The 13,598-nt window shown below is 44.7% G+C and overlaps 1 protein-coding gene across 1 annotated transcript in view; it reads left to right on the top strand.

Annotated features, from left to right (window-relative positions):
• The window catches only part of Dnah6 (dynein axonemal heavy chain 6), a 201,769-nt gene that overhangs the window by 50,758 nt on the left and 137,413 nt on the right, over positions 1-13,598 (top strand). Inside the window, exons 18-25 of the mRNA XM_051154749.1 lie at positions 662-874; positions 1,801-1,893; positions 3,819-3,938; positions 4,879-5,059; positions 8,875-8,971; positions 9,999-10,218; positions 11,645-11,809; positions 11,890-12,000. Of these exons, the coding sequence (XP_051010706.1) occupies positions 662-874; positions 1,801-1,893; positions 3,819-3,938; positions 4,879-5,059; positions 8,875-8,971; positions 9,999-10,218; positions 11,645-11,809; positions 11,890-12,000 (1,200 nt within the window). The remainder of the gene's footprint in view (positions 1-661; positions 875-1,800; positions 1,894-3,818; positions 3,939-4,878; positions 5,060-8,874; positions 8,972-9,998; positions 10,219-11,644; positions 11,810-11,889; positions 12,001-13,598) is intronic.

The following is a 13,598-nucleotide window of genomic DNA, read 5'->3' as shown; positions in this document are numbered from 1 at the left end:
GACAAATGGCAGCAGCCTGGTGGGAGAGGCGCAGACCACGTGATTAGCTCCACTCTGGGTGCTCCATTCTTGCTGTCTGTTCTAGTGTTCAGAGAAGCACGTGACTACCAGGTTTACCCAAATTTTGAAGTAGTTTGCTGCCCTGAAACTCACTGTTCTCCGTCTTAAAAAAAAAAAAAAAAAAACCTTCGTTTGCATTTTTCTTCTGAATTTCCTTTAAGATAGGTATGAATGGTGCTGTTTTAAACTCTCTGTACTTATAAATGGAAACCATGCACAATGTGTTTTGATAAATTCCACCCACCATTTCTCCCTTCCAACTTCTCCTGAACTCCCCACCTCATTGCCTTCCCAACCTCATGCAGTCTTTTTCAGACATGGAGTCATTTATCAAATGTCACCAGTACGTTGATGAGTCTAGGGCCACCCAATGTTGCATGAGTGACCTACACAGGGCCACATCCCCGAAGAACCCTTATGAGGCCTGCTCCCCAAAGCCAGCAGCTACCAATGGCTTCTCATGGAGTGAATGGACTTCAGGAGCCCCTCCCCCATCTGTGCTATGGTGTTTACAGGCTTGGTCATAGATAGGTCTTACACGTGTTGTACTTTTTACAATTAAAAACAAAATGCAGCGCCTCTGAACATGTCCATTTCCCAGCTCCCTGTGATCATTGACTTGAGGAACCCAACCCTGAAATCTCGGCACTGGGCAGCCATTGAACAAACCGTTGACGCCCCGCTAGTGGACGTTGAAATCCCGCTGACCCTTGAGAGGCTGTCTGAACTACACGTCTTTGACTTTGGTCAAGAAATCCAGGACATATCTGGACAAGCTTCTGGGGAGGCTGCCTTAGAGACAATTCTTAAGAAGGTAAATCAAGGACAAGCCAGGGGCTGGTGGTGTTTCCCTTTCATTTCAGCATCAGAGAAAGGGAGAAAGGTAGGTGAATCCTTGGGGCTTGTGGGCCAGCCAGAGTAACCTACTTAGAAAGTTCCAGCCCAGTGAAAGACCACAGCAATACACACACACACACACACACACACACACACACACACACACACACACACACCCCTAAGAAATGACATCTGAGGCTGATCGTTGGTCTCCACATGCATATGCATATGTGTGCACAGTTGTCTACATAGGAAAACCAACACATGTAATCACACAGATATACATACACAAACTGTAGAATGTAAAGGTTTTCAGATCCAGCACAAAGATTAGTAATATCTGTGTTATCTGGGTGGAGTTTTCAGCATCAGAGGCAGCAGCCTCTCTTCTCTCTTTGAAAGGGGTCCTTAGTGTTATACATATTCAGCCTATAGCCCAACCAGAAGTCCACAGCAACAAGGGAGGCTGTGTGCTGGCTTTTATAAACAACTACATGTCAGAGGGATTTTTAAAAACAGAAAAAAATATACGTTGTTTTCTGAAAGCCCAAAGAAGGCCAGGCTGGGCTAACTGCCTTAAAATACATCAAGAAGATGTTTCTATTTACAACATTATCTCCTTAGCCTAACAACATGTGCCTACCAGCCCAGGTATATAAATAAAAAGAACATTTTCCTTCCCCTAAGATGTACATCATCCCCAGCCCTTCATATGTATTAGTAACAGTCAAATGAAACCAAGAAAATCAGTGGCTTCTGACCAAGAAAAGGATCTTGAGACTTTCAAGGGCCATGAGGGGGGAAATGGCGTAGCTAGTGTCCTCTCATTTCACTCCATGTGCCTTTAGTGTGCATCCAGATGCACGTGAGTTTACATATCCTAATGCTTGAACTATCTCCAAGGTGGAAGATTCTTGGAAAACAACTGAATTTGTCATTCTTCCTCACCGTGACTCTAAGGACGTGTTTATCCTGGGCGGCACAGATGACATACAGGTGTGTAACCGGGTTATGGAAAATTTGTGGTAAGGCAAGCATGGTGTCACATGCCTGTAATCTCAACATTTGGGAAACAATGGCAGGAGGATTACTGTAAGTTCAGGCCAGCCTGGGCTACATATCAGGTTCTAGGCTAGCCAGGGATAGATGATAACACTACTCTTCAAAATAAAGAAGAAGGGAGGGAGAGGAAGGGGAACAGGGGTGGAGAGAAGGGTAGGGGAGGAGGAAGGAGAGAGGGGTACAATTTTATGATCAAGGCACTGCCCATACCTCCTGCAGCTCCTGTGAATGATTAGGATGAGGCAGTGAGCTGTGAGTCACTATGGAAAAACTAATTTGGAAAGCAAGATGTAAATAATTGACACAAATTTTTACCAAAGGCATAAAGTGATGTGTGTGTGTGTGTGTGTGTGTGTGTGTGTGTGTGAGAGAGAGAGAGAGAGAGAGAGAGAGAGAGAGAGAGAGAGAGAGAGAGAGAGAGAGAGAGAGAGAGGAGAGAGAGTTGCAGGCCTACAGTTGAGGGATTTATTAAAGCAAAGCGATCAATTATGTATGAAATGATAGCAGAGACTTTCCCAATCAGCCAGAACAAGTGGACCTTGAAGATGGGAGATAGAGAAGGGAGGAGGGGGAACTTCAGACTGTTTCACCACAGCCAAGTAACATGCGTGAGCATTTCATGTGTGCAGCCAGCTAAGAGGTTAAACTCACTTCTATCTGTCTAGGTAGAGAAAATCTAACCCCATGTGCTTAGAGCATTAGGTCATTTAAAATCTGAAGGTACATTTGCTTAGCAAACGGAATGGGTCCCATGGCCCAACTTAAAAGGCAAAGCCATAGCATCAGGGTAGATTCAAGGCAGAAATAGAAATGAAATTGTTGGGAGAGAAGGCAAAATCAGACGTCACTCTATGCAGCAGGTGGTTAAGCCAAGTTAAGGGCAGGAGTTGGGATCCAAGTGACACCAGTTGATGGGGCTACCATGAACAACTCAGCTTTCAGGGCAACACATTTTTTCAATTCACATGTTTTATGAGGGATGTTTTTGTTCAAGGGGAGCTGTAGGGGTGTGAAGGTGGTGTGAATACTCCTCTAGTGAACGCAGTTTCACCTTCCCGGAGATGACTTAAAGGGAAATAGCCATTCGTTGAACTGATGGTGACTTTGCAAGCACAGAGCATTTTGAGAGGTGAAAGCCTATGGAAGTGAGCTGTGTAAAGGAGACGCTGGCTGCCTAGTATGTAGGGCAGGAGAAGACCATTAAACAATGCAAACACTTGTGCCATTAATGACTACAGGATCGGGGCTTAGAGAGGGCTCGTTCAGTAAAACAGTTGCTGTACTTAAAGTGTGGAGACCCGAGTTCAAGTCCCAACACCTATATGAAAAGCTGGGGTGGAGCGAGGAGATGATGTGTGCTTTCAATCCTAGCACTAAAGAGTCCGAGATAGTGGACCTCTGGGGCTCCCTGACCAGCCAGTCTAGTCCAACCAGGGAGTCCTGGGTCCTAGTGAGTGACCCTGCCTCAAAAAACAGTGTGTGGCTCCTGAGGAACATCACCCGAGGTCGACCTCTGCCCTCCACATGCATATGCATTCGTGAGTGTGCACAGCCCCATGTGCACAAGTGCATGGGCAGGGGTGTGCACTCATGCACACACACACACACACACACACACACACACACACACACACACACACACACGTCTCTTAGTTAAGCACCCCCCAGTGACCTTGGAAAGAACACAGATGATTGTAAGCACAGTGGAAGCCCAGCCTTGGCGCTGGCTGGGTAGGAAGCAGTAGGTGGGCTACACTATTCATTTAAACAAGTTGTCCTTAAATGGACCTTCAGAATCCAAAATACCCTGAGCCAAGGCCTCCTGGCTCTGCCTATGTCTCTGTCTCTTCTCTCTGAAGGTCCTTCTGGATGACAGCACCATCAACATTGCCACCATCGCCTCATCACGGTACGTGGGTCCCCTGAAGTCTCGAGTGGATGACTGGCAGAAACAACTTTCCTTATTCAATCAAACACTGGTAAGTAAGGGAAACCTCAGATCCTGGGCTCTGAACCAGAGAGGCACAAGGCCCTTGGAAGTATGGATTCTGTGGGGCGAGGGATGCAGCAGCTGAGTGGTAGAAGGCTTGACCATCATGTTCACACATGCACGCACGCATGCACACACACGCATATGTATGTATGTATGTATGTATAAGTATATATATGTGTGTGTGTGTGTGTGTGTGTGTGTGTGTCCTGTTGTTTTAATACTGTATAATTTAGAAATGTAGGATTTAATTTTCAACATTTTGTTGCATTCAGAATGAAAAGAAAGCACACGTGCATTTGACTTGTTTATATAATTATGCAGCCTACTACCACCGTTGTCATCATTGTTAAATGATTTTGATATAAGATAAAATACCACAGTGTTAGTTACACATTTGTTAGTTACACATCTGCATAATTGTTACAAAGTACAATATACATCTGGAGTCTCGTAGTTGCGTGAGTCAGGAAGCGAGACCGGCCTGTGCTGGGTCCCTCGGCTCAGGGGATCCCAGAGCCATGATATTCCAAAACTACCATGGTCGCGGCAGCTCCTCACTAAGCCTCTTTCTGGGCGACTCTGGACTGTGCTTGTATATATTTGGGAGTCACCATGAACTTGTTGCCCATCCCATCCTTCAGATTTCTGCCAGAAGTATCTTGCTTCCCAGCAGAGCGTTTCATGGGGCCCCTCTGGCTTTCCACGTGGCTGACTCGTAATTATCTTCCCCGGAGACTGGGATGGAATCAGGCTGGGCTGATCCTGGGCCCTTTTAGGATATTTTTATCTCAAAGGACTCAAGGAGAGGGGACATAAGAAGCTCCCAGGGGAAAGATGCAGTAAGTGGCAGCACCATGATTCCCAGTGTAACCAGTGGCTTGGAAGTTTGGAAGTTCCACTTTGATAGTCCCCATATTTTTCTCCAGGAAGAGTGGCTGAACTGTCAGAGAAACTGGCTCTACCTAGAAAGCATCTTTAATGCCCCAGATATCCAGAGGCAGCTGCCTGCAGAAGCCAAGATGTTCCTTCAGGTGGATAAGTCGTGGAAGGAAATCATGCGGAAAGTGAACCGGCTGCCCAACGCACTCCGGGCAGCCACGCAGCCAGGTAGAAACGTCAAAGCAAACACGTCGGATAAGCATCTCCCTGATCATCCGATGTCTGCCACCTCTAAAGCTCTAAATGGCCCATGGTACATTCAGAGCTTGATTGGTACATCCAGGGCTTGATTGGTACATCCAGGGCTTGATTGGTACATCCAGGGCTTGATTGGTATATCCAGGGCTTGATTGGTACATCCAGGGCTTGATTGGTACATCCAGGGCTTGATTGGTACATCCAGGGCTTGATTAGTACATCCAGGGCTTGATTAGTACATCCAGGACTTGATTGGTACAGCCGGGACTTGATTGGTACATCCAGGACTTGACTGGTACATCTGGGACTTGAGTGATCTGAGCACTCTACTTTCTGATTATTGGCTTATAGTTCAGTTTGTGATTTTTAGAACACACATTAAATTCTGTTTAGATTCTTCCCTCAGAGATAGAATCACAAAAAAATTACATGGTTTTAACTCATTCATTAGAATGAATTAAAAATATCACCATTTGTTGTAATTCAGTAGCAAAGTTGAAATTATCTTAAGGATTTTCCCTAGCATATACTAAGTATACATAATCATGAATTACAGGATGACATTTTACACATGTGCATTATGCATTTTGACCATATTCAGTGACATTACCCACTCTCATCCCCTTTCCTCTCCTGCTGATCTCTCTCTTTTCCCAACTAGCCCCCTTCCTACTCCCGTGTCTGTTTGTGTGTACAAACCGATGAGTTTAGCATTATTTACAGGATCATGGGCACCTTACCAGTGGCTACACCACCAAAGATGTCACATTGTCCCCCAGTATCAAGGCTGAAATGTTTTAACAGGTTCTGTTTCTGTACACATGCAATCCATCTTTGTGTGTACATACACTCCCTGAGGTTTACATTCTTTACCAAAGCCTCAGGCGGCCTGCTTGTCACGTGGCCAATGGCAGCATGTGACGCTGATGGGGACTAGTCAGACACTGTCCCTGCCTAACAAAGGTAACTTTGGGGACTACATTCTTTGCCCAAAGATTCTTACATAAAACACAGAAAAGGGAAACTATGGAATGATAAAAATTGAACATTCGCACAGGTCTCAGGGCTGATAGAGAGAGGGCGCTCGCCTTCGTCGACTCACAGCTATCTTCCGGCTGGCAGTAACGCCTCCCTGGCCTCTGCCCCTTTGCTCCTTTGTCTCTCATTCTCTGTAGTAAGCGTTCTTATAATGCTGTCGGACCTGCCAGATGACCTAGAATAACCTCCCATACTGTGATCCTTAATTTAATACATCTGCAAGGCTCCCATTTCCACACAAACCAAACAGGTCCATAAGTGCAGGGGATGAGGACATCAGCATCCCTGGGGGCAGGACCATTACCCCGCCTCCCACAGTCCTTCCACTGTCACGTCAAATACAGTGATGTTTTATTACAGAGGGATGCCCCAGTCCCCAGAAGAGTTGTTATAAAATGGACACCTAAAATTATGTATTCTTTGGAAATTTCATACATGAATATAATGTATTTAGGGCGTATCCTTTTGCTGTTCTCCCCAGCTCCTCCCCAAGCCCACCAATCCCCTCAACCTCATGTCCCTCTTCCCTTCCTCTTTGCTCCCTTTCTTGCCCCACCCGCTCTGCCTCCTCCTCCTCCTTCTACAACCATCTAGGCCCATTTAGCACTGCCCATAGGTGAAGATATAGGGCATCAATCAACTGATGATGGGAAATAGGTCTTTTGAAATAAAAAAAAAGAATATGATTCCAAAATAAATCTTGCCTTAAAGACTTCAAATGAAGAAGTATAAATTCATAATAAATCTGACTCCAAACCATGGTAAACTCATGAAGAAAAAGAAAATAGAATAAAGGAGTAGCTGGTGTGTGTGTGTGTGTGTGTGTGTGTGTGTGTGTGTGTGTGTGTGTGCATTCAAGCACACATATGTGCATGTTGTACATATGGGTTTATGTGTATATCTGTGTATATGTGTGCTTATGTGAGCATGTGTGTATGCATTTATGCATGTGTGCAGGTGTGTACATGTGTGTGTACATGGCCGGTGTGGTCTGTGTATATGGGTAGGTACATGTGTTCATGTGTGTATGTGTGTGAGTATGCATCTGTATGTATATAGGTAGGTATCTGTTCATGTATACATGCATGTTTATGTGCACGTGTATGCATGTGTGTATATGTGTGTACATGCATGTTTATGTGCACATGTGTGCATGTGTGTATATGTGTGTGCATGCATGTTTATGTGCCTGTGTGTATATGTGTGTACATGTGTTTACATGTGTATATAAGTGTGTGTAGGTGTGTATGTATGTGTATGTGTGTATATGTGTATGTGTGTAAGTGTATGTATTTGCATGTGTGTATATATGTGTTATCAGACTTTTCAACAAAGTAGCTCTTGAGCAGGAACTTGCAGGAGAGAGTGAGTGAAAGTCTGTGTGCTTAGAAGGAGGATTGTTGAAGGCAGAGGGGAGAACAAAGAACAACACAAGGCTGTAAGATAAGAGCATGCTTAGAGTGCTGGCTGTTGGAGTCCCACGTGGCCTGCAGTGGCGTGCCTGGGGACTGACTGAGTCTTTTTTTTTTTTTTTTTTTTGAGTTTGCCCCTTTTTAAAATTTTTTTAATTTTATTTTATTAATTTGTTCTTATTACATCTCAATAGTTATCCCATCTCTTGTATCTTCCCATTCCTCCCTCCCTCTCACTTTCCCCTTACTCCCCTCCCCTATGACTGTGCCTGAGGGGGACCTCCTCCCCCTGTATAATATGCTCATAGGGTATCAAGTCTCTTCTTAGGACATGAGGCCAATGGGACCAGTGGGTGTAAGTGAGTGACTGGCCACTAGATGGCACCGTTGACTACATATGGTCTCAGAAGTCACGGTACAGATTTGGGATTTGATTTTTTGGGCAGGTAGGAAAGCAGGAACTGTGATCAGCATCAACATTACAAAGATGAAGAGGCATGGAGGCTGCTGCCTAAGGAGCTACCGCTACCGTTTAGTAGTGATGAATATGACCATGACCACACTTAGCCTTTAACCATGACAGAAAAGATGCAAGGAAGAAACTGACAGAATAGAAGGTTCTAGACACTGGCTCTATTTGCATTTTGTTTGTGTGCTCACAGCCTCCTAAAAGCAGAAGATGCCTGCCAAAATTATTTTAAATTAAAAATACTGTTCTAGTGAGGCAAATATTACTATCTTACAATTAATTAAGAGTAATAATTCTTTGGCTTGGGAGATGGTTTAGCAGTTAAAGCAATGACCACACAAGTGAAAAGACTGGAGTTCTGATCCACAGAACCTGCACAGATTTCAGGGTGACGGATGTAGCTCATATGTCATCCATCCTTAGAAAGAAGTACAAAGCCTGAAGACAGAGGTGGGGGATGCCCAGAGCGAGCTGAGCAAGACTGGCTGGGAAGCTCTGGGTTTGGCTGAGAGACTGTGCTTTAAAAGAATAGGTTGCCTGAGCACGCACACACACACACACACACACACACACACACACACACATGCACACGCTTCAACCAACATGCAGACATGTATACCTACACCCATTCATGCATGCCACATACATATCACATACATAGAAAGGGGATTTTTTTTTTTTAATGAACTAAGCTTTTTAGCCAATACTCCCATTTTATTTTTCATTGCTCCAACAAACAAAACAAAAGCTTTAACATGTTAATATCTTTTATTTTCATTTAAAATTACATTCTCTATTTTAATATAATTTGGCCAAACCCCTCTCTTTTTTTAATTTTATTTATTTTTTTAAAATTTTATTAATAGGGCTTCTGGAGACTTTTCAAAACAATAATGCATTACTTGACCAAATTCAGAAGTGTCTGGAAGCATACTTAGAGTCAAAGAGAGTTATCTTCCCAAGGTAAGTTTTAAAAACAACCTGAGATATTTTGTTGTAGCCTGTAGATCAGCTGTAGATGACAGTAGCATCCTCAAACAGCAGAGTGCTGGAAATGAGGCAGGAACCCAGCTGCCGCTAGCCTTGCTATTGTGCTAATACTGAGCTCTCAGAGACGCTGGAGGAGAGCTAAGCTCACTCTGCTAGAGGGCACAGGGAACCCACAGATCCTTGCTGCCCCATCACCCCATCCTCAGCTCTGCAACCTCTCTAGCTTTAACTCTTCTATTCTTTGCATTTAATGGGGGCCCTAGAGTCTTCACCCCCTCAACATGAGTGGGTCCCTAAGAGGCTTAGCCACCCACTGTGCAGTGTTGGCATGACTTGGAAGTCTAGAAGCTTCAGACAAAACCAAGACTGACATAATTGCATTGTAAATGCGCACATGCATTGCTTGGGCCTAAGTTTGGCCAGAAAACAGACAAACTTATTCTTTACCAGTTTTGCTTAAAATGGTGTGGAAACACATACAAGATGTTTTGTTTCTACTTAAGTCTGGCCATGGTAAGGTTAGAAATGATATGTTGGCAGAACCATATTCTGCCACTTTTCACAGAAGCATATGCTGCCTTTTGCTTGGTACCATGTCACAGGAGCAAGTAATGGACCAGCAACCGTCCACCTGTCTATTAGCTCTTCAATAGTTAACGTGCTCCATGACACATCTTCACCAAAGAACTTCAATGCCAAGTAAGGCCAACAGGCAAAAGACCAGTATTGTATAACAAGACCTAAATGTTATGAATAATTGTTAGAGAAATCCTTTCTAGTCTAGCCATCGGGCTTAGGTGTTTGGGATATACCATTAACCTTTACAAGAACGTCTTTTGAGACATGTAGCCTACTCCCACCCCAAAGCAAGTGTGTTCAGAGGCCTGGGGGCACCTCTGGCCAGCAGCAGATGTGGCAGGGTCTTATCTGTCACGTCTACCCAAGGCTGAGCATCTGTGTGAAGTGATGCTTTTCACTCAGTGCCTCTTTTCCTTGGCAGGTTTTACTTCCTGTCAAATGATGAGCTCCTGGAGATTTTGGCCCAGACACGAAACCCGCAAGCCGTGCAGCCTCATCTAAGGAAGTGCTTTGACTCCATCTCAAAGCTCGAGTTTGCTCTCATGCCTCCTACAGAAGGGAAGATCCCTGGCATCGATACTGAGCCGGAAAAGGTCTTCACCAATGACATTTTGGCCATGCTGTCACCGGAGGGAGAGCGGGTAAGGTGCTTCGGCTTAACCGTTCTTTACGGATAAGCTCGATCACACGTCTGGGACTGGGGTAGAGGCGGCTTCACTCTCAGCCTGGCCTGGCCAGAGACTCCACCAGCCCAGCAGTGTCAAGAACAGCTATAGCCCAACTCTTATGCTCAAAGAGCTAGTGGAGAAACTGTGCAGCAACTACAAGTCACCTCGATAATTGCAGTGGCCCATTCGGGGAGTGATGCAGAAAGAGGCAGTCACGTGTTAGCCAGCTCTGCAAAGAAGAACTTTGGCTGACCAAGAGCGCCAGGCCTTTGTCAAGATGAAGATGTGTCACCCTCTAACAGCATCCACAAGATAGCATGAGCAATAACACCCTACTAGGAGGGTGACAGTGGCTTCCAGTGTATGTAAATTATTTAAGGCAGCACCCAATGAGCTCTGAATGAGAGTTTCTTACTTCAGCTCCTCTAGAGCTGTGCAGCACCTGCGTACTGAGAACACCCACTGAGGGGATCAAGGTATCAGCAGACAGAAGAGCCTGCTGACTGCACAAGGGACACACACACACACACACATACCAACATACACACATATACATACACAGACACACACACACACACCAACATACACAGATATACATACACAGACATACACACACACACCAACATACACACATATACATACACAGACACACACACACCAACATACACACATATACGTACACAGACATACACACACCAACATACACACATATACGTACACACACACACACAGACAGACAGACACAGACACAGACAGACAGACACACACACACACACACACATATACGTACACAGACACACACACACCAACATACACACATATACGTACGTACACAGACACACACAGACAGACAGACACAGACAGACAGACAGACACACACACACACACACATGCCTAGATGCACACATGCATTCATGCATGCATCATTGCTGGTGCAGAAGGAAATAAAAGAGAGGATTAAAGATAGAACATTGAGAAAACATGAAACGTCAAAGGAAGATGAAAAAAATGCTTAAGGGAATCCCAAACAAGAAGACAACCTTGTTACCAGAAGTCAGAGAAAGAGAAGCAAGAGGCATGCTGAAAAGACGTCGGTGGGATCTTTCAGTCGTGGAGTCACGGGTGACTAGAGAACAGATTTCCAGGAATGGCTGGGGGTAAACTTCAAACTACAACACTATGGGAAGGGAAACGGCTGAAGAGATCCATGGAGCCTGTGGGGACTCCTGTTCCAAGGAAGCAGCCCTCAGAGCATGTTTTTACTAGAGAGCACTAGGGTGGGTTATGTGATGTGATGTCAAAGGCATCGCTGTTCCCAGAGCTCGGGGTTTGGTGTGGGAATCCAACCGGTGGAAGCTTCCCTGAGTCCACCTGTCTTATCATCCTAACTGCCTCCTAGGTTGGCCTGGGGAAAGGCCTCAAGGCGAGAGGCAATGTGGAAGAGTGGCTTGGAAAGGTGGAGGAAGCCATGTTCACGTCTCTCCGCCGCCTGTGCAAAGCTGCCATCGCGGACTACCAGGGCAAACCCAGGACAGAGTGGGTGATCGCTGGCCACCCCTCGCAAGTAACACTCCTGTTCAATTTCTCCTTCCGGGGCCTGCTTTGGTGCGACACAGCACATGCTTAGGGGGATGTTCATTGCAGGTGATCCTGACCATTTCCCAGATCATGTGGTGCCGGGATTTGACTGAGTGTCTCGAATCTGAAGGCAGTCACTTAGAGGCCCTGGAAGAATTTGAAAAAGTAAATTTTGAGGTAAGTTCTTTATCAGCGAGGCACTGGACAATGTTACCATGAGAGATGGTCCCCATGGTTTTTATCATGACTAAAGCAAAGTCAGAAATTCTATTGTGCTGACATGACTTGCAAAGCTTTGAAGTTCTTACTGAAGCCATTGTGTTGTGGTTTTCGTAGGGACACTTCCTTGATGCTTATTAAGTATTTGTATGAGTAACTATAAACTAGGCAGTAAAGCAAATTGAGAAGAAAACTTAAGGGTTATTTATCACGCTTTACAAATATTCAGACACAATTGTGTTCACTAGGATTAATGTGGTGGTTCAAATGAGATGACCCCCATAGTGTCAGTATTTGAATGCTTAGTCTCCAGTTGTGGCACTGTTTGGGAAGGCTTAGGAGGTGTGGCCTTGTTGGAGGATGTGTGTCATTGGGGGTGGGCCCTGAGGTTTCAAAACCTCATGCTATCCCATGCTTGTGGTTTGAAGATAGAGCCCTCTGCTCTGCCATCATGCACACTTATCCTGTAAGTTGCCTTGATAATGGTGTTTTATCACAGCAATAGAAGGGTAGTTATTACAATTAGGATGCCTCTCACAGAAATTTGTATATATTTTTTTAAATTCTTGAGTGAAGGCAGCACTGTCATGCATGCCTGAAACCACAGTGTTGTGGGGCAGGGGTAAGTGGATCCTAGAAACTTACTGGTCAGCTAGCCAGCCTAGTGTGAAAAACAAAAACCAAAAAATTTCAGTGCACGCTGTCTCAAGGCATTAAAAAAACAACAACAGAAAGCACTGGGGGAAGACACATCCTCTTCTGGCTTCTGCGTGCATGTGAGACTTTACACATGCACACATGCACATACAACTTTAAGAAAATATTGCAAATGCACAGTACAGTATTTCTTGCGATAGGCACAGTGTTGTGCAGCGGATCTCTAGGACCCTTCCATCTTGCCTAACTCTGCAGCTTCCTCTCTTCTCAGATAAAGGGTGAGGATAGCATGTGTTCGACATTTTCATGATTTTGTTTTTCTAACAATAAGGTTTTGTTAGCATCATGCCTGATGACTAGAGATATTCAGCATCGTATGTACAGGTCTATGGTAACAAGTACAGATATAGACATGTCTTCTTTAGGAAAATACTATTCAAGTCCCTCTCCCATCTTTTAATTGGATTATTTGGGGTTTTTTATTGTTATCTTATGCCACATATAAAAATCAATCCAAAGTAGATTCAGGAAAGATTTAAATACATGACCTAAAAGTTCTGTGACATTTTCCTTCACATTGATTTTTTTCTGGCCATGACACCAAAAGCAAAAATAGACAAGGGGACTACCAAACTAAAATGCTTTTCCTGGCGAAACAAACAATTCACAGAGTTGAGACACAATCTAGACAACAAAGAAATGCTCTCTGCAAGCCGAGTTCCATCAGGGGCCTAGGCCAGATCTCCAGCTCCAAATTTAATTACACTTCCAAGTTCTGCCACATTTCTAAAGGTTCACCCTTGAAACGGAACAGGGAAAGAGAACAGCTGCCCTGAGAGAAGCAGAAATGCCATGGGGAGATTGTCAGTGCACTTCTTTCTCCAGAGCCCCAAAGTAGA

Source organism: Acomys russatus, chromosome 13, assembly GCF_903995435.1.
Source record: "Acomys russatus chromosome 13, mAcoRus1.1, whole genome shotgun sequence".
NCBI classification, from domain to species: Eukaryota; Metazoa; Chordata; class Mammalia; order Rodentia; family Muridae; genus Acomys; species Acomys russatus.
Note: the sequence above shows the minus strand (reverse complement) of the source record. Positions and strands in the feature narration are given on the sequence as shown.